At 42.0% G+C, this 22,009-nt stretch overlaps 3 protein-coding genes across 4 annotated transcripts in view; 2 read left to right on the plus strand and 1 right to left on the minus strand.

Moving 5' to 3' along the window:
• Positions 1 to 2,072: 2,072 nt before the first annotated feature.
• Positions 2,073 to 4,096, plus strand: LOC124255788 (somatostatin receptor type 2-like). The gene is given in 2 exon segments (XM_046689709.1): positions 2,073 to 2,421; positions 2,736 to 4,096. A coding segment is annotated over 1 exon segment (1,014 nt). The 5' UTR covers positions 2,073 to 2,421; positions 2,736 to 2,758; the 3' UTR covers positions 3,773 to 4,096.
• A 6,419-nt stretch (positions 4,097 to 10,515) lies between these two features.
• On the plus strand, positions 10,516 to 12,733 carry LOC124255780 (mas-related G-protein coupled receptor member B4-like). Its single transcript, XM_046689699.1, has 2 exons — positions 10,516 to 10,768; positions 11,599 to 12,733. The coding sequence occupies exon 2, from the start codon at positions 11,671 to 11,673 to the stop codon at positions 12,601 to 12,603; it is 933 nt and encodes a 310-aa protein (XP_046545655.1). The 5' UTR covers positions 10,516 to 10,768; positions 11,599 to 11,670; the 3' UTR covers positions 12,604 to 12,733.
• Positions 12,734 to 13,438: 705 nt separating this feature from the next.
• LOC124255779 (calcium/calmodulin-dependent protein kinase type IV-like) overlaps positions 13,439 to 22,009 on the minus strand; it is a 31,073-nt gene continuing 22,502 nt past the window's right edge. For both annotated transcript variants that reach the window (XM_046689697.1, XM_046689698.1), the window contains exons 8-12: positions 20,452 to 20,526; positions 20,255 to 20,330; positions 19,844 to 19,961; positions 17,668 to 17,826; positions 13,439 to 15,128 (exon numbers count right to left, since the gene is read on the minus strand). In XM_046689697.1, coding sequence (XP_046545653.1) covers positions 14,958 to 15,128; positions 17,668 to 17,826; positions 19,844 to 19,961; positions 20,255 to 20,330; positions 20,452 to 20,526 — 599 coding nt within the window. In that variant the 3' untranslated portion in view covers positions 13,439 to 14,957. The remainder of the gene's footprint in view (positions 15,129 to 17,667; positions 17,827 to 19,843; positions 19,962 to 20,254; positions 20,331 to 20,451; positions 20,527 to 22,009) is intronic.

Raw genomic sequence — 22,009 nt, forward strand, 5'->3', positions numbered from 1 at the left:
ACTAGAATAAGCATGTGCCTTATGGTAAATGTCCGATAACCCTTTTCACTACATATTTAGATGACTAAAGAGATTAATCTGATTAGCATGTATGAAATTTCAAATTTTACTTATTTTCTGAAAATAGAATCTTCAACATGGTGATGTCAGCATCAAATAAGTGTACAGCCCTAACCCTGCACAGCATGGCGTCAGGGGAGTGAGGAAGGGGTTATTTTCACAGCAAGCCTGAAATATGAAACCCTGAATGAAACTTTTAACCCATTCACATGCTTGTTTCTATGGAAACGCACCTGACTGATAAAGTGGAAAATTCAAATCTGGATTTTAAAAAGAGAAATATATTTTTAAAATGTATGTTTTGTAGACTGTCTGCATCCATACATTTTACCATGAGCCTCAATAACATACTTCTTTACACTATGGCTTAATTTCATCATGAACAGCAAGTCAATTGTGTAACATTTCATGGAATGTACTGGAATACTGCATTGCTTTGCATCGAATGACAGCTTTGACAAGGCAAGAAGGCCACACTCCATCTGTGTATAGGTTTGAACCCAGGCCTTTAAGCAATCAATAACAAATACACACTATGAAGACTATCCCTTTTTTGTCAAACCCCACGAACCATCGACTGAACCACCTCTGGATCTGAAGTCATGTTCCTAAAAGCAAACCAACTAAGGTAGTTGGGGAAACGCAAATAATGATAAATCATGTCTAAAAACAGAAATTTAAGAAAGATGTGTGATCACGCATGGGCGGATCGACTGTGTGTGTGTGCGTGTGCGTGTGCGCAGGGGTGCTACATGTCATTATTTTATCTTCATGGTTTGGTTACAATGTTTAATTATTGTTCTGCCACTATGGAACGAAGAAGGTTATCAGAGGGCAAGAGATGTCTACGTATTGGTATGCATAACTCCGACAATTGGTTGGTAAATGAATGTCCACTACACAGTTGTCAGTCGTTTGGTCAGAAAATACAGGGAAACCAATGAGATGAAGGATCGCCAACGTTCTGGACGGCCCAGGGTGACGTCAGATCGTGAAGACAATGCACTAGTGAGGCTCACAAGAAGACGGCAACCATTCGCCACAAACACTGTTGTGAAGAGCCACTGGCCAGTATTTCGCAGAGTCGCTACGAGTGATCACCAACAAGCACGTTTGGTCTAATGATAGCCGAGTAATTTTTCATGTAACAGGTGGATGCTTGAGAGCTTGGTGTTAGTGAAACACAGCATTTGCAGCAAAAATCATTAAATCAACGTTTGCCTTTGGTGAAGGTTCCGTTCTGGTGTTAGGATGTGTCTCCCCTGACTGTAAACTTGATATGGTAACAATGAGTGGGAATTTGACGGGTGTTTCAGTATCTCCAGGAAGTGCTGGATCCAGTTGTGCACCATTTTGATAATCATACTCTTGCTACAATTGTAGACCTGTAGCTATGGATAACAACGCTAGGCCAACCCCTTCTTGTGCAGTGACACCTTTCCTTCAGAATATAAACCATGCTTGCCACAAAAGACGACTATGCTTGTCGTAAGAGATCGGGTGGTCAGGCTCGCTGACTTGGTTGACACATGTCATCGGTTCCCAGTTGCGTAGATCGATGCTCATGCTGTTGATCACTGGATTGTCTGGTCCAGACTCGATTATTTACAGACCGCCGCCATATAGCTGGACTATTGCTGAGTGCGGCGTAAAACTAAACTCACTCACTCACTCCTTCAGAATAATGCAGTGACTCACCTTCCGTGGCCCGCCATGAGTCCAGACCTGAACCACCTTGAGCACATATTTGACTTTATTGGGCGACAGATACAAGCACGTGAACCACTTCTCTAGCTCAAACCTTGTAACATGTATCATTTTGAGCCAAAACAAATGATTTGTGTATTGTGCCATATCCATCATGAAAACGTTGAACGAAACTGTCCTTTTGGTTTTTCTTGTAGTCAAGACATGATCTTACAGCAATGTGAATGTAGTGGTGTTGGAACGACGGTGGTTTATTGACAGAGGTCGCCGACAGTGTGGATTGTTGCCTATACTCACTGGTTTGTCTGGTCCAGGTCCAATTATTACAGGTTACATATCAAACAACTGTGCTGGGAAGTTTATTTGAAAGTCTTTCTTCTGAATTCACCTGGTAACTACTATAACTATTATACACGTGCTGAATACAATGCCATTGAATATCCATATCCTGTTTGATTCATTTGCCATAGTCAAACATTGTTTCTTTTCCGGCAATTCACGATAAATGAGGAAGGAAAACAGTGCTTACTCGATAAACAGTCAGAAACTATAGAGAGGGTACTGTGAATTGTGCCACCGGACGAAGATCGAGGCGATTGCTTATACCTTTAACAACGGAGTTCAGTTGTGACCACAGACACGTCTGCCATACATGTAAGTACGCTGATGTGTCCAGCATTAAGAATACCAGATCAGAACAGGGCCGGGTCATCCCATGCTTGTTGAGAGTCTATGAACTATGTGGTTTTACTCGGCGCTTTGACTGATCCTTCTCCATTTCGTGATAACACAATGAAGTTATGATAAACTGGATAATAACGGATGGACACTGATTTGTTGCATTTTCTTGTTATATCGTTCGGATTGAAAGCTTACCACTAATAATGACAAGTGTCACTTTCAGGACTTGTGTCAGTGAAACATATTTATAGTGCATTTTTTCACTGATAGATGACACTGTTTTGCAGAGGTGTGGAGGAAAGCTGCTACCATGACCAACCACACTCCGCCCGATGTTCACCCTGAGCCCGTCGGTCACTACATCCACTGGCCAATACTGCTGTATTTCATTGTGATCTTCATTTGTGGCTTGTCCGGGAACACGCTGATACTCTACGCATATCGTTACCGAATGAAAGAAACTATATTTGGCTTCTTTGTTCAAATACTTGCAACTGTTGACATGACAACGGTTGTGATATCACTTCCTTGCTCGTTTGTGTTCCGATATTTCTCTGTAACTTTGGACTTAGCACCGATGTGCAAGTTTCTTATATTCATGAATCACTTGAACGCCCTCGTGTCAGGCCTTCTGTTGTCAGTCATCGCCTTCCAGCGCTACAGGAAAGTATGCCACCCACACGGTAAACAAATAACAAAGGCCCTGGCTTGGAAACTGTGCCTCGCTGGGATGTGTCTGGCATTTTGTCTAAGTCTTCCGATCATATTTATCGTTTGAGTGTCCAAGAGTCCTACTGTAGTTGGTAACGAAACCTACGGTGTGCCAACCTGTGACTACGAAGATCACCGAAAACAGAAAGGAGAGTCCATAGTATACGCTGTGCTTGTGGACGCGGAGTTTGCTGGAATTGCTGTCTTTCTCGTCGTAGTCTACTCCCTGATTGGAAAAGCCTTATACAAAAGGATGAGAGCAAACGACAATGGAATTAACTCTGAAAACACCTATCACGTAAAGAAAACTACCAAAGTGTTTTTCATGTTAACAGTCGTGTTTTTGGTGTCAGTGTTACCCCTAATGATGATATCCACGATCTTTAGTGTATTCCCTGACCCTCCAAACTTCTCGGAGATTACACTCACCTTGTTCGACTTCGGAGTGTACCTCCCTCATGTCAACTGTGTCGCCAACCCTGTGATTTACAGCTTCACATCCAAACAGTTTCGCGCTGAATGTCTGTCTCTGTGTCCTATGTGTCGGAAGCGCCATTCCAAGACCCAGGGTGGGGCTTCGTCCGATTCCAGAACAGCAACCACATCCTTGTAGCAACAGGACAACAGACACACCCTTGCAGTATCCAGGACAACAGCTACATCTTTGACAGTGTGGTTAGAATTGGTCTGTAGCACTCCATGCTTGTCGTAAGAGGCGACCAAGGTGGTCAAGTTTCGTTGATTTGGTTGGCACTTGTCATCGTACCTCAATTGGGTAAATCGTGATGTTGATCTTCATTGTTGATTCAGGCATCATTTGGATTGGGTTCTCAAGCACAGTGACGTGGTTGTTTGCTTGACATTGTACACAGATGACGTGTTTGTTTGCTTGACATTGTACACAGATGACGTGTTTGTTTGCTTGACATTGTACACAGATGACGTGTTTGTTTGCTTGACATTGTACACAGATGACGTGTTTGTTTGCTTGACATTGTACACAGATGACGTGGTTGTTTGCTTGACGACGTGGTTGTTTGATTGACATTGTACACAGATGACGTGGTTGACATTGTTTGCTTAACATTGTACACAGATGACGTGGTTGTTTGCTTGACATTGTACACAGATGACGTGTTTGTTTGCTTGACATTGTACACAGATGACGTGGTTGTTTGCTTGACCACGTGACGTGGTTGTTTGCTTGACATTGAACACAGATAACGTGTTTGTTTGCTTGACATTGTACAGAGATGACGTTGATTGTTTCTCACAATATCCATCACTGGATTGTCTGGACCAGACTCACGTATTTACACCCCATTTCATGTAGTTGAAAGTTTGACGAGTTTGTTGCGAACTATGAAGCAAACAAAATTTCTATTTTAATTTTTGTTCCAGTGTATTATTGTTTTGTTTATATTCAGGGAGGACACATAATGTATTTTCGATCTATGTTGAAAATTAAACCACATCCTTGTAGCATCCGGGACAGCATCCTTGTTGTGATGTGGTCTTGCAGATTGTATTCAGTGTGTTATCTCCAGTCCGCGAAAAAAACGATAACAGTTCTGTCATTCTGTTCATTCCAAGTAGTGTTCTCCTGCTTAACATTTCATCTTACTTCTAATATGCAATTTAGAGACTAGTTTTACTTACTTTTAAAACCGTTGTTTTCTTTAATGCTTACTGTATACATTTATATTCACTGCATAACATCCGTTATACAGACAGGGAGACTGTAGTTTTGTAGAGATGATCGTTATAGCTTGTGAAGTTTGTTGTGAATTTTCTCAACATCTGGGCGACTTGCGTGTCTCAAACACCGATGAAGCATCCTGCCGATTGACTGTATGATGTAGCCTTTTAGATGTGTTTCAATAAACTTAACTTCAATTATTGAAAGTATTTCGTTTTTAGATATTTGCATCGCTCAGGGCACGAGTTGTGTGCGCCAGCCACACCAGGATTCTATAATCCACATTCAGATGATGCACCATGATAGGACTGTGTTCACACAGTGCATCAGGGACACTCAAAATGAAGACTGCAATAACAATTAATATTTATTATCTAAAGTCTCCTTTGTTAATAACACCGACAGTTGTTGAAACATATTCGCCAGTGATCAACTGGGTATATTGAATTTATGCTTGATACAATCGAAATAGGAGAGACTTGAATTCATTATCAGCGAGGCATCATTACCACGCATATTTGTCATGGCTGTCACAGCTAGGTACATGTCAAGTAAAACATTCCATGAGATGCCATCAATCCCCCTATGTAGACAAATAAAAGAGCTAGTGTGATGTATGCCCTGTGTATACGGGGCTTCGTTCTCATGAGGTACCGCCATTCCAGTCGCGCGGGCAGAAAGAATAGCCAATAGCGGCGTGATTTGGGGAGTATTTTGTGCCAGCGGTCGATCTCAGTTGATTGTCGTCCAGGGGAATCTTGCTGCTATATACATCAGGTTTGACCATTCATGCAGCTATATGGTCCTGAACTGACATTGCAACATGACAACGCCACGCTCTTTACTGCAGTTCTGACGAGCATTATCTTAGTAGGGACGAGTATAGTACGGTGTTGTTGTCATGGATTGGCGTTCCCGAACGAAAACGTTTGGGATGAGCTGGGAGACGAATGCGACAGCAGATGAATCAACATTGCTGGCACTTGGACAATCACATGTTGACCAATGTCGTGTTGCCGAAACGGCTGCTGCAGGAGGTCATACTCGTTAGTGACAGTTGTATCTGTGTGAAGTTCGCGTTCGGGAGTCATGGAACGTCATGCAATATTTGTCCAATCAAATGATGCTGTGCAGCACAATTCACATATCACCGTGTGTATTGTTACCCGGATGATAGCAGTATGATACACATCTTTTTCTATTGTTGGATTCAATTTAACAAGTGTCAAGTTTATGATTAAGTTATATCCTTGATGACATTATATCGCGAACACTATATCGAAACCCAAAACGTCGTGTGCATGAGTATGACATTTATGTACAAGGAAATACAGAGCAAAACATCAACAACTGAAGGCAACAAGCTGGCCTATAGCTCACTTCCTTCTTGACGTACAAACATGGCACTTTCAATGGGATTTGATAAATTGAATTTGAAAGCTTGACAAAACAAAAAGAATTTCTATTGTTTGAGGACGAATTAGAAGGAAGTATCTCCTAGTGTAACATACAACAAAGGGGGATGTTATAAGGGGAACCTCATTTGACTTTGCCATTCTTGGTTGCGTTGAACTTTAACATGGATGATAAGTTTCAATTTATTTTGTGCACATGTTCATGATATGATCTTTTGTTCTAGTGATTGCATCAAATATGATTGTTTGCCTTGATGGCCTGGCGCCGACTGCTGGGTTGTTACGGATCGATGACAAGATGTCGACTGATAGCTTGTTACTGACCGATTGCTCGTTACCGACTGATGGCTAGTTGCCGACTGATGACTAGACGGTGACGGATTGCTTGTAACTGACTGATGGTTAGACACCGACTGATGGCTAGACGGTGACACATTGCTTGTAACTGACTGATGGCTAGTTGCCGACTGATGGCTAGACGGTGACGGATTGCTTGTAACTGACTGGTGGTTAGACAATGATTGATGGCTAAATGGTGACGGATTGCTTGTAACTGACTGGTGGTTAGACAATGATTGATGGCTAGATGGTGACACATTGCTTGTAACTGACTGATGGTTAGACACCGACTGATGGCTAGATGGTGACGGATTGCTTGTAACTGACTGATAGTTAGATGGTGACGGATTGCTTGTAACTGACTGATGGTTAGACACCGACTGATGGCTAGATGGTGACGGATTGCTTGTAACTGACTGATAGTTAGATGGTGACGGATTGCTTGTAACTGACTGATGGTTAGACACCGACTGATGGCTAGATGGTGACGGATTGCTTGTAACTGACTGATGGCTAGATGGTGACGGATTGCTTGTAACTGACTGATGGTTAGACACCGACTGATGGCTAGATGGTGACGGATTGCTTGTAACTGACTGGTGGTTAGACACCGACTGATGGCTAGATGGTGACGGATTGCTTGTAACTGACTGGTGGTTAGACAATGATTGATGGCTAAATGGTGACGGATTGCTTGTAACTGACTGATGGTTAGACACCGACTGATGGCTAGATGGTGACGGATTGCTTGTAACTGACTGATAGTTAGATGGTGACGGATTGCTTGTAACTGACTGATGGTTAGACACCGACTGATGGCTAGATGGTGACGGATTGCTGGTAACTGACTGATAGTTAGATGGTGACGGATTGCTTGTAACTGACTGATGGTTAGACACCGACTGATGGCTAGATGGTGACAGATTGCTTGTAACTGACTGATGGCTAGATGGTGACGGATTGCTTGTAACTGACTGATGGTTAGACACCGACTGATGGCTAGATGGTGACGGATTGCTTGTAACTGACTGATAGTTAGATGGTGACGGATTGCTTGTAACTGACTGATGGTTAGACACCGACTGATGGCTAGATGGTGACGGATTGCTTGTAACTGACTGATAGTTAGATGGTGACGGATTGCTTGTAACTGACTGATGGTTAGACACCGACTGATGGCTAGATGGTGACGGATTGCTTGTAACTGACTGATAGTTAGATGGTGACGGATTGCTTGTAACTGACTGATGGTTAGATGGTGACGGATTGCTTGTAACTGACTGATGGTTAGACACCGACTGATGGCTAAATGGTGACGGATTGCTTGTAACTGATTGATGGCTACGACTGATGGCTAGACGCCGACTGGTGAAGTGTTGCTGACTGATGGCTAGACGCCAACTGATGGATATTTGCTGACAGACGGCTAGACGCCAACTGATGGCTACACGCCGACTGGTGAATTGTTGCCGACTGATGGTTAGGCGCCGACTGTTGAGTTGTTGCCGACTGATGGCTAGATGGTGACGGATTGCTTGTAACTGACTGATTGCTTGCTACCGACTCATGGCTAGACGCGGATTGATGGATAGTTGCCTACTGGCGCCGACTGGTGAGTTGTTGGCGACTGATGGCTTGACGCCGACTGACAGCTTGCAGCTCGTCGCCAAGATAAGGACTTGTGCTGTAAGGAATTGTGTAATTTGTGATATAGCTGTACCATTTACGCTTACATTCGGTTATGTAGACTGCACTGTGGTTGCATTGCATATATACTGAACCACAAAAGAAACGTCGCGTTTCAAAACCAAATGCAAATTTTGTTCTTACAAGGTGGTGTTTATATTATAATTAACGGTTTTGTTAACATGTTTTTCAATTCAAATTGACAGTTATTACCAACATCAGTGTGTTTTCTGATGAAAAAGCATATCGACCAAACGCACCGAAAAAAGGCAGACATGTGAAAAGTTTCATGACATTCGTGAAAATGAAAATGCACGTGCATATTGTGACAACCATACCAATGAAAGCGAGTCCCAAACTCGCCTGAAATCATTTTTGTTTTGACACAATCACCATGCCACGACTTACGTGAGATCAGACTAATTAAGTCTTGGGACGACTGCAAGTTGGCCAGACTGCACGGAGGGTACACATATACTTGAACGTATTTTTTTACCACCAATTCCAGATTTTCACAGAAAATCTGAGCTTTCCAGACCTAGTCGTTACAGAGGACATGTGAAAAAAAAATATATACTGTAAGCCATTAAAAACGCAATTTGACATTCATACTTTCTTTACTCACACCAATTTCAACATATATAAACCTAACTGGCAGATATGTTTTAAGTGAACATCTGTGAATAATTTCATCTGAAAATGTCCAGTCAACAACAACACCAGTGACGCAACAACGACATCAAACAAAGGAGGGGTCACTTGCAGTCAATATCGTGTGTGTCCACCGTGCGCTGCAAGACATGCTCGCAGTCTTTGGGGCATTGAAAGACACACATTTCTCAGGAACAGCTGTTGGATGGTCTGCAGCCTCTGATGGTCTGTGGTCTGATCATGACACCACCCCCTCCAAAACGATCATGTTCAAGGACACAGTTTGGATTCATCTGACAAAATGACATCTGGCCATGTCCTGTTGCCAAGATTGGCCCCATTTGCTGCCCATCGCTGTCTGGCAAGTCTGTGGCGATGCAATAAGGTTGGACCACGGTACGGGTCACGACACCGGATGTTGAAGGCAGCGAGGCGTCCTTGCACCTTTTGGGCGCTGAAATGACGTTGACTTGTCCCAATTGTCGTCCTTGCCTAATCATCAGCTGTTTGGGACCGATTTCGAAAGTGTGAAACTCGGATATTGCGGTTTTGTCGAGCTGTTATCACAGGTGGTGCACCAGGTCGCGGACGATCAGCAACACTTCCGGTAGCCCGAAAACGTTGTCTGAGTCGACTTACAGTGGATGGATGCACATTAAAGTGCCTGGCAATCATCACATCTGAAGCACCTTGGCTGACCATACCGATAACCGGATTCCTTTCGTCTTGTGTCAAGTGTGGCATTTTCTCGAAGTGATTGAGTTCCACAATTCCTTGTGCTTTTACAGGGCCTGGGTGCAGGTAATGCATGTGCACAACGTGTTTCATGAATGTGGTTGTGTTTACGAGAAATGTCAAAGGTTCAGTTTTAAGTATCAAAGTTCATGTGAGAGGAATGCTCCGGGACTCGAACTCGAAATGAGCCAGAATAACAGCCTTTTATCCCTACATCCTCTGTATCGCAGGCAAAAATCTTCAATAGAACTTTTGTGAGTTTCAGGACAACAAATACCAATTGCGTTTTAATGGCTTACAGTATATAAACCTAAATGATGGACAGAAGACGGAAAACTCGTGTCACCACTTAGGCTCACTTGCCTGTCATTAAGGTATCGCAGATCGCTGACAACAGTAAGTGTGAGGCCACGTACCAGACGAGATGGACACGTCTGTTTGGGAAGATCAAGCTGTCTCTGCTGGCTTACGTCTCATTAGGTTAACTGACCGAGTTGGATTTTATGCTGCTTTCATAAATATTCTAGCAATAACCAGGGACACCAGAAATTGGCTTCACACTTTGCACCAGTGTATGGAATCGAACCCGGGCCTTCGGCGTGACGAGCGAACACTTTAACCACTGGGCTACCTCACCGCCCCCATTGGGTTAAAACGTGAATCCAACATGTTATTCCATGTACGTATTGTTTTGTACGGTTTCAGTGTCTTAATAAGGAAACCCTGCCAGTTTGGTTGTATTAACTGAGTGTATCTGTCACTTGTATATTAGTTCAACTCTTTGTTCGTTTATTCATCTAATCACAATAAATTCACTGGCACGTTGGGCCGAGCGGTCACTACAGCAGGCGCAGGTGTATAGTTGTCAACAACCAGCTTATGAAACTGTCAACTGACACGATATGGACCTATTGACATTTTCCACGCACGAAATAGGACAGGGAAATATTATCTACAAGGGTACAGCAGTGTCACTGTTTTCCTCTTCCAAACATAATTCGCTGCTGATAATCAGTTTGCAATCAGTAATACCGTCCTGCCAAGGGAAGAGATACCACTTGTCAGGGGAACCCTTCCCAAACAGGTAACTTCAAATATGCTCCTAAAATGAATTTACCGCGAGATAAAGTACTATCGGTTATGCGTTAATAGATGTTAATAGATCCATTTTATCGGTAACGATTGCCAAAGGTGATTCTTTTATTGTATATTTCCATGTAAGACAGACATTTATAAAATTCATATCTTAAATTCAATTCAGAGCTCCAGATTAGATTTAGCTCATGTGGGTACTGTACCCACTGTATTTTTTTAGGGTGGGTATTATGAATGTTGAGTGGGTATTTCATTTTCCGTTACCCACTGCTTTCAAATATGTGCGTATTTCAGTCATTTTACTCACCTAAGTATTACGTCATTGAGTAAGTTTACTAAGCAGGTATGTTCTGCTTTATGTCATACCTAATCAAAACCAATTTAAATAAAATGGAAATGATTTCATAAAAAATCACTCATCCTATACTGACAGTACAACACATGTCCTATACTAACAGTACAACTTGATAGCAATCGATGTCTTTTTCATTACGCAAGCGATTTTTATAAATATATTCCGTGCGCATTCGTTTTAAACTTTTTGCGTATCTAACATTTTAAATGCGTAATAAGTACGCAACAATTATTTTTCAATGCGTAATTGGAAATTTTCTATGCGTATTTTACCCGGATACGCAGCTTATCTGGGCCTCTGATTAACTCAATTTTGCAGAAAACGGGAACTGAAACCCACGCCACAGGTTTTTCTTCTTCCCTTACAATTACATCATGTGCTTCTCTGTATCTAGAGGGGTGGGGTGGGGTGGGGGGTAAGTGTCATCTGAAGATACATACAGTGCTCTTTACACTTCAATGCAGCATTCAAGACGACCTGGACCAGACAAGTCAGTATACTTGTACTGTCTCTAAATCGACAGACGGACCAGCAGTATGGGAAATGATACCGCCGTCTGCGACCTGCCAGCGTCCCGGCTAGGGATGGGGAGTCTTCACTGGCCAGTTCTCCTCTACACCCTGGTCCTCTTTGTTGTGGGCGTCACCGGAAACAGCTTGGTCTTCTTTATCTACCATTGTCATTTGAAGAAAAATGTATTTGGATCATTTGTCCAGATACTAGCCGTATTGGACATGGTCATTGTGTTTGTCTGTCTACCATGTACTTTCTTGCTGCGTTTTGCTTACGACATCGACATCGTTGATGCTTCCGTACTTTGTAAGACACAGACGTTCGCCAAGCACTTCAGCGCAGCCATGATGGGCGTGGTGCTCTCAGCCATTGCCTACCAGAGATATCAGAAGGCTTGCAAACCACTTGGATATCACATGACGAGGTACTTTGTCCTGAAACTATGTGTCAGTGGGATTTGCTTTTCATTAATAACCAGCACTCCCATAATATATCTGATCGGAAAGACAACAACCATTGTTAAAAAAGAAAATGAATACTATTGCGTACCCACTTGCAATTTTTCAAGAAAACATTGGTTTCCCTTGGCCTATGCAATATTCGTGGATGTCGAATTCATTGCATTTACAATGTTCTTGGTCGTTACTTATTTCAAGATTTGGAAAAGCCTAGGTAAAAGTTTTGCTCAAACTGGATCAAGAAGAGTATCAACCAGAGTATTCTTTGTATCAGCAATCATTTACATCGTTTCAGGACTGCCCATCATGGCCATTGCAACATGGTTCAGTGTTCACGAAAACTTGCATACATTTTCGCCCATTCTCTTGACAGCGTTTGACATTGGCCTCTACCTCCCGTATGTTAACTGTGTTGCCCACACAGCCATTTACAGCATGGCGTCCAGCTTGTTCCGTGTGGAGTGTCGTGCACTATGTCAGTGTACACAACCTCAATAAATCATCATTGATAACGATTACATCAGCTGTCAGTTCATGTTCATACTTGGTTACATTATATTTCAACTATACACGTGGTTTGTGTATTGCATATGCTCTTAACACTGACTGAAGTTCTAATTCTAAACTTCTTAAGGTTTCATTTCTTTCATTGAACATCACATTCACCAGGTTTGCGTTAGTACTTCATTCAACATTATTACATCCTGTTTCATGTGGCAGGAATGCCCTGCAGGTGCCAGAGAACCTTTCAACTCACAGCCTGGCTCCCAGTGTCCAGCTCACAAGAGGAGACATATTCTGCATGCATATCTTCCCTGCCATCACTCACAATTGTTAAAAAACGAGTTAGTCATACTTGTGTGCTGCCTCTTAAAAAGAAATATTTATATCACAAAAAACTGTATAAATCACATGATTGTAAAGTTCCTACATCCAACAACATAACTGATCTAATCCCCCACACACAGACCATCTGGACACACATCTTGGGTACTTTCCAAGGGTGCTGAAACCCCAATGATTCTATAACAAATTCAAAGAGTGGTGTTTTAGTTAAGGTACACAGCAATTGTTTGTTTGATGCTTTCTAGCTCAGTCAACCATATTCCTGAAATATGGTGATGGTCAGGTCTTGACCTGACAATCCAGTGATTAAGATCATGAGCATCCATCAATGCAAATTGGATACAATGATATGCATCAACCAAGTAAGCAAGCCTGATCCCATTATTCACCACACACTGAAGGGGAATATATCGGTACTTCTGCTGGTGACCTGGAATATCTGGAAGCCTGAACTGCAAACTGACATAAAAGCTACTACAAACTGACATGGAAATAAATACTTTAAAAACATTTATACCACTGTTTGCATAAGTGCATATATGTCCATACAAATGTATTCTGTATTTATTACAAAATATATCACAATTAAAACAATGGCTTCTCTCACGATATCATTGACTGAAAAAATTATGGAAATCTACATTTAATAGTTTTCCATTCATTTACCATATAAAACCTATCTCAGATTCTATATCACTATCATATAATAACACAACCCAGCAGTAAACCAACACTAAATTACACAACCATATATAAAATATATGCTGAGAAACACAGTAACATCAGGATGCATTATATGGAAACAGTACCAGGGAAGCAGTGTTATAGAAATTCCAGGCTTAGCCCTGTGACCACACATGGTTAAATGCCAGTGCATCATGCTATAATGCTCCTGTGGTGAAGACATGTAAGGTAGGAGAAAACATTCCTATCTCAACCTGGGAAACTCTGGTTTAAGTTTGAAGAATATTTATGAAATACTTTAGATGGAACATCGCCCAAATAGTTTTGTGTAGCTGGTAATATGACTACTATATTGGGTAGGTTTAACAGGCAAGATATCCTTGTGGCAGGTGCCATATCAAACAGCCGGCCACAAGGCAAGGCCAGGCAAGGTAGCCCTGTGGCAGGTGCCATATCAAACAGCCGGCCACAAGGCAAGGCCAGGCAAGGTAGTCATGTGGCAGGTGCCACATCAAACAGCCAGCTGCAACATTGAGCTCTTGAAAATCACAAAATTTGCAAAAACGCCACAAACTCTTGGATTATTTTGTTTTCCCAAAACATACAGATACAATTATGTACAACAATTTTGTACTACTCGATATGAATGAACCACTTTCATATAAAAGTATAGTTACATGGCAGTTATTATCACACGAAGATAACATAGTAGTGCAGTGATTTCAGGAGACACAGAATATGCATCACATGCTGTTTAGGAAGACCTGTCACTTATAAAGGCAGTTAAATACAATAATGGCTCACAACTAGTAAACAATATTTAAATATATCTGTGAATGATATACCTGGACAAAATCCTGAGATACAAAACACTGTAACAAATCAACAGAACATCAATAAACTGGCATTGTCTTCTGAAAGATTTCTTACATAAACTGAAACAAACAAAGGAACAAATCTGAAACAATGCTTTCCAATACACATTTCTGGATGTGAGTTTGGTCAACTATGTAAACCTGAATGTGTGAAATAGTTACCAACAAATAGTCCAACATCACAAACAAGCTCCTCCTTTTAACTTCTCAGTAGTATGAGGAGCAGCAGCATTAATGGAGGTCAGCATGTATTTAAAAATCTCCTTCAATACCATGTGTTGCAAATCACCATTTCATCATCTAAGATCATTTTCATAATATCACAGATACTCCATTGGTCAAAGAAAACTTGAAGATAAAATCCATACAGTTGTTCTGTAGCTGGCTAGTTAGTAGCCAATGAATGTCACTGTCTTGTGATTGGTCGACTGATTACCAATCAGGGCTTTAGCTTGCAGCAGCTGTGAGCTCAGTTTGTCCACCGATTGGTTCAGATTGTTCACCAGCCTGTTCCATAATTGGGAATGTTCCTGTAACATTGGCTAGGCCTGGACCATCAAATATATTCTGGATATTTCTGGTTGCTCTGGCAACAGCTACGACAGCTTCTGTTGCAGTCTGAAACAATCATTTGAAGCATGTAAGCATCTCAGCATGAATCTGAAGTTATTAAATAGATGGTTCAGAAAGACAGAAGGCCACCAGAAAGACACATAGTCTACTGACAAGGAAGACACATAGTCTACAGATACACACAGGACACATAGTGTTCATTCTAGGCAGCGCCCTTGAGCCATTCGCGCACTGAAAGTTCATATTGCACACTTTAAAAATACTGGCGGGCCGCGTGGGCGCACTCAAGATATTAAACATAAATCTGAAATGCATTACGAGTTTGTTTTCAAGCGTCAACACAAGCAAAATTCAAAACGCAGGCTTAGTTTAACTGTAACAAAATGCGCTACCTTCTCTCACTGAAGCGAGCTGTTATTGTTTTGAATGCCAAAAACTCTGCACATCACTTTCAAGCTGTTTCAAACGGACAGTGCGAAGCCTACAAATCGGTGTTATGAGAAAATCTGATGCGCTTTGTAAAACAGATTCCGATTGGTCGGTTTCTTTGAGTGATCCAGTCACGTTGCATGTAGCAGTTTTATACTTTTGTTGCCATGGGGACACACCAGCTGTCAAATGCTGATGTCAATCGAAAATTCATTCCTTTTTTGCCCAAAAGCAAAAACTTTGTCATGATGGCGATACAGAGAGCACAACCAACCGCGGCGATGATAACCTAAAAGAGGATGGGTCTGAGGAGAAATGCCAGGGCGATGTATCATGTCCACAGGTTTTTCAAAATACGTGTTTGCAGCTTTACCCATGGGTATCGTTCGACAAAGAGGCAAATCACATGTGATGTACGGTGTGTATTACCCATCCCAAAAATAATGTGTTTACAGGGAATGGCACAGACAATTATCGGACCAGTAAGTGAACTCAAATTAGTAACTAATTAGTAGTGTATGTCTAACAAGTCACAGCAATTTGACATGACCCACACTATTTTCTAAATGGCCCACCTAACTGTGGGCTGGTGGGCCATGGGCCGTCTTTTTATCAAGGCTAGAATGAACACTGGACACATGGTCTACAGACAAGGAAGACACATAGTCTACAGATACACACGGGACACATGGTCTACAGATACACACAGGACACATGGTCTACAGATACACACAGAAGACATGGTCTACAGATACACACAGTCTACAGATACACACAGGACACATGGTCTACAGATACACACAGGACACATGGTCTACAGATACACACAGAAGACATGGTCTCCAGATACACACAGGACACATGGTCTACAGATACACACAGGACACATGGTCTCCAGATACACACAGGAGACATGGTCTCCAGATACACACAGGACACATGGTCTACAGATACACACAGGACACATGGTCTACAGATACACACAGGACACATGGTCTACAGATACACACAGGACACATGGTCTCCAGATACACATGGGACACATGGTCTACAGATACACACAGAAGACATGGTCTCCAGATACACACAGGACATATGGTCTACAGATCCCTGAGGACACATGGTCTACAGATACACACAGGAGACATGGTCTACAGTCAAGGACACATGGTCTACAGATACACACAGGACACAGTGTCTACAGATACACACAGGACACATGGTCTCCAGATACACACAGGACACATGGTCTACAGATACACACAGGACACATGGTCTACAGATACACACAGGACACATGGGACACATGGTCTACAGATACACACAGGACACATGGTCTACAGATACACACAGGACACATGGTCTACAGATACACACAGGACACATGGTCTACAGATACACACAGGACACATGGTCTACAGATCCCCACAGGACACATGGTCTACAGATACACACAGGACACATGGTCTACAGACAAAGAGGACACATAGTCAACAGATACACACAGGACACATGGTCTACAGATACACACAGGACACATGGTCTACAGACAAAGAGGACACATAGTCAACAGATACACACAGGACACATGGTCTACAGATACACACAGGACACATGGTCTACAGATACACACAGGACACATGGTCTACAGATACACACAGGAGACATGGTCTACAGATACACACAGAAGACATGGTCTACAGATACACACAGAAGACATGGTCTCCAGATACACACGGGACACATGGTCTACAGATACATATAGGACACATGGTCTACAGTCAAGGAGGACACAGTGTCTACAGATACACACAGGACACATGGTCTCCAGATACACACAGGACATGGTCTACAGATACACACAGAAGACATGGTCTCCAGATACACACAGGACACATGGTCTACAGATACACACAGGACATGGTCTACAGATACACACAGAAGACATGGTTTCCAGATACACACAGGACACATGGTCTACAGATACACACAGGACACATGGTCTACAGATACACACAGGACACATTGTCTACAGAGACACACATGGCACATGGTCTACAGATACACACAGGACACATGGTCTACAGATACACACAGGACACATGGTCTACAGACACACTGTTTAAATGCACCTGAGAGATGCACACAAGTCTACCTTGAGTTTCCTCCTGGCATTGAACTCCTTGATGTTGTCAAAGGTGGACTCCATGTGGTGGATGCGATTGGCCTTGCCCATCACCCATGGATGTCTAAGAGCGTTTGCAGCAGTCACCCGCTTCTTGGGGTCTAAGGTCAGCATACTTCGTACAAGGTCCTTCAGTAAATGAACATGTCAGATTCTCATAATCACAACTCCCTTGGGTAAATTCAGAGCACCATTTGTCCAGATACTCTTACATTATGTATTTCAAGTTCAGGTGGATGACAGTATGAAGTGCACTTTATTACCATGCAATGAAGATGTGGAGAACCTAATCACTACTGTTTCAGCCTGGATGCCTTAAACATTGCAGGCAAATACGTATTAAGTGACAAGTATGAGTCTTGAATGGCAGGGATTTAGGGCAATATATTATATACCTGGCATCATTAATGAAGGGTCAAACTATGGGTAACACTATTTCTTAAAAGTTGCAAAATCTTGTTTGAAAAATTGTTTGAAATATATACAACTGAATGTTTTACAAACTTTTTTAACAGTATGGAAAAACACATCAGGCCTTTGAAATGTCATTATTACATTCTTTAATGTCCGATACATTCTGTTACAAATGGCACATGTTTTATTCAAATTATCAATATAGAAATCCACCTGCTACTCAATGTCAATGATTTGACGTGCAAAGCGCGCACTATGCATGGAGTCAGGTACCTGTTTGAAATCGCAGCTTAAAGTGAGACGTTTTTTTACACTTGCTGAAAGGGGCCAGGCTATAGGGCTATTGGAATCTGGGCAAACTCAGCGGCAGGTTGCTGTCCGCTTTAATGTGAGTCAGAGTGCTATTAGTAGACTGTGGCAGAGATATCAAGCTAATGGGTCGGTGGAATATGCACGTCGACCACAGGTCGCCCGAGAGTCACAACAGTCCAAGATGATAGGTACATGATTAACACTGCGTTACGTGACAGATTCCTCAATGCAACGTTTAAGGGCAGCCGGACTCTGCTGTAGGCGACCTGCAGTTCGTCCTCTATTAACACCATGTCACGTTTGAGATGGAGTAGACATCATGGCCGCTGGAATCAACGTCAATAGTCTTGTGTGCTCTTCTCAGATGAAAGCAGATTCAGTTTGTCCTTCAATGATGGTCGGCAGAGGATTTATCGTCGCAATGGAGAGCAAATCACAGATGCAACTGTGGCCACACATAACAGATTTGGCGGGGGGTTCGGTCATGGGATTCTCCACTGCATATGGTCGGCAGTAATCTTACCAGACAGTGTTATCGGGACGAGATTCTGGCTCCTATAGCAGTACCATTCCTGCAAGCTCTGCATGGCTTTCATGGTTGACCCTCTTTGTGCAAGACAACAACACTAGGCATCATAGGGACAGGATTGTCATGGAATTCCTTAAAGGCAGCAGTATGTAGAGCGGATGGAGAAGCCAGTCTGCTCATCAGACCTCAACCCAATTGAGCATGCCTGAGATGAACTCAGTTGACGTGTGTTAACACGTCACCCAGCACCAGTGGATCTCCCAGGACTCTGCAGAGCTCTAGTAGAGGAATGGAATGTGATTCCACAAGCTTTCTTATGAACTGGATAAGGTGAGGTGAGGTGAAATTGGGTTTTACGTCGTGCTTGAGAATATTTCGCTCACATGACGACTATGAACTTGATAAGGAGCATGACAACAAGGTGCACCTGTGTCTTGGACGCGCGAGGAGGGTACACAAGATATTGAATGACCGAGTGTTTCATGTTTGTCATTTTCATTTTGGGGGTTGGTCTATGTAACAACTGATGTTTGCTAGTGCTGTTTGAACTTTTTGTCTGTATGTCACAATGTGTCATGCTTGTCAACACATTTAACATTATGATGACACTCTTAGTTCTATTATGTCTGAGAAACTTTACGTTACCTGAGATATATATATATATATATATATATATATATATATATATATATATATATATATATATATATATATATCATTTGACCCGTTATTAATGACGCCTACTATATATCTGTGAAAAGGTTCAATGTGGTTTCAGTACTGTCACTAGAAGATATCCAGTTCTACCTCAAATCTCCACATAATTGTTTCATTGGAGGAACTGTGAAAAGCTAGAGAGTGGATGAATAGTCCAGAGTTAGACAGGTTTACCTTAGCGTTCTCTGACACTTCGTCCCACCAGGGAGAGTCGAACTGGTAATCTGCCTTAATGATACGCTTGTACATCAGGCGGTCGGTGTCAGCGCTGAACGGCTCATAGCCACACAAACTGAGGGGCAGCAAGGGCAGCATTAGTCAGGTAGGCACTCCTCAACATCATCATCACAACAATCAGCAGGAATAAAACGGAGTGACTTTATCATCTTACAAACATCATTATTTAGAAAACATTGGCAAAGGTAAAAATCCTATTAACCATTTTAACATCTTAAAATACTGGTCAGACAAGACTTACAGTATGTGACAGGAATGAAAGCAGTTTCTAGCATGTTGAGGTAAACTACAGTGGAGCTACTACATTCTACCTGATGAGCATACCATATGTTATAAGACAGGACTTACAGTATATATGTGATGACTCCAACACTCCACATGTCAATAGCTTTGGTGTACTTCTTTCCACTTAGAACCTCTGGAGCTGGAATATATAGAAACCTCTGCAAATATCTAAATATTCTTGTAGTTTCTTGCATCTTGCTGTTGGTACACAGTGACAATATCAGTGCGAGTCAGTACAGCGTGAAAATAACAAATCTTACCACAATATCCTGGTGTGCCACAAACTGTTGTCATTGTAACTTCTTGTCCTATTATCTTTGACAGCCCAAAATCAGCTGAAATAAAATATATAACATTTTTATGATATGTCATGTAGCTTCAGAGAAAGAGTCTTCATTAATTCTTTTGAAAAAAGTTGTCTAACATTGTTCATCATCCTGCTGGATATGTTTACAAGTAATGGAGACACCTTCTGCATGACACTAATGACCTAAAAGCCAACTGTATCCGCTCTCTGGACTAATGACAAAAGCCTACTGTATCCGCTCTCTGGACTAATGACAAAAGCCTACTGTATCCGCTCTCTGGACTAATGACATAACAGCCTACTGTATCCGCTCTCTGGACTAATGACAAAAGCCTACTGTATCCGCTCTCTGGACTAATGACATAACAGCCTACTGTATCCACACTCTGGACTAATGACATAACAGCCTACTGTATCCGCTCTCTGGACTAATGACATAACAGCCTACTGTATCCACACTCTGGACTAATGACATAAGAGTCTACTGTATCCGCTCTGGACTAATGACATTACAGCCTACAGACATAACAGCCTACTGTATCCACACTCTGGACTAATGACATAACAGCCTACTGTATCCACACTCTGGACTAATGACATAACAGCCTACTGTATCCACACTCTGGACTAATGACATAACAGCCTACTGTATCCACACTCTGGACTAATGACATAACAGCCTACTGACTAATGACATCCACATCCACACTCTGGACTAATGACATAACAGCCTACTGTATCCGCTCTCTGGACTAATGACATAAAAGCCTACTGTATCCACACTCTAGACTAATGACATAACAGCCTACTGTATCCGCTCTCTGGACTAATGACATAACAGCCTACTGTATCCACACTCTGGACTAATGACATAACAGCCTACTGTATCCGCTCTCTGGACTAATGACATAGCAGCCTACTGTATCCACACTCTGGACTAATGACATAAGAGTCTACTGTATCCGCTCTCTGGACTAATGACATAACAGCCTACTGTATCCACACTCTGGACTAATGACATAAGAGTCTACTGTATCCGCTCTCTGGACTAATGACATAACAGCCTACTGTATCCACACTCTGGACTAATGACATAAAAGTCTACTGTACCCACACTCTGGACTAATGACATAACAGCCTACTGTATCCACGCTCTGGACTAATGACATAACAGCCTACTGTATCCGCTCTCTGGACTAATGACATAACAGCCTATAGCTTTCTGTATCCACAATTTCATTAGATTAATTAACATTATTTAACATAACATCAGAAAATAACATGCATGTTAAATCATTGACCTATTGTTAACTGTATACATTCAATAGTGGAACATTTTCAGATACGTTTGTCACGTTACAATACACATCAACATGAACAGTCCTTCATGTGGTGCACTGCCTGCTGACATCATCCAGTAAAACCATGTCAGTATTCAGACATAGGGGTGCTTCTGTTGGCAGTGTATTTCAACCAGTCATTAATGAGGTTGATAACTACCAGTACATACT

The sequence above is a fragment of the Haliotis rubra genome, unplaced genomic scaffold, assembly GCF_003918875.1.
Source record: "Haliotis rubra isolate DU_JTF1 unplaced genomic scaffold, ASM391887v1 Scf61, whole genome shotgun sequence".
NCBI lineage: Eukaryota > Metazoa > Mollusca > Gastropoda > Lepetellida > Haliotidae > Haliotis > Haliotis rubra.

Bases quoted from the DNA above. Each gene is read 5' to 3' on its own strand.
- LOC124255780 (XM_046689699.1), top strand. From the start codon at position 11,671: ATGGGAAATGATACCGCCGTCTGCGACCTGCCAGCGTCCCGGCTAGGG.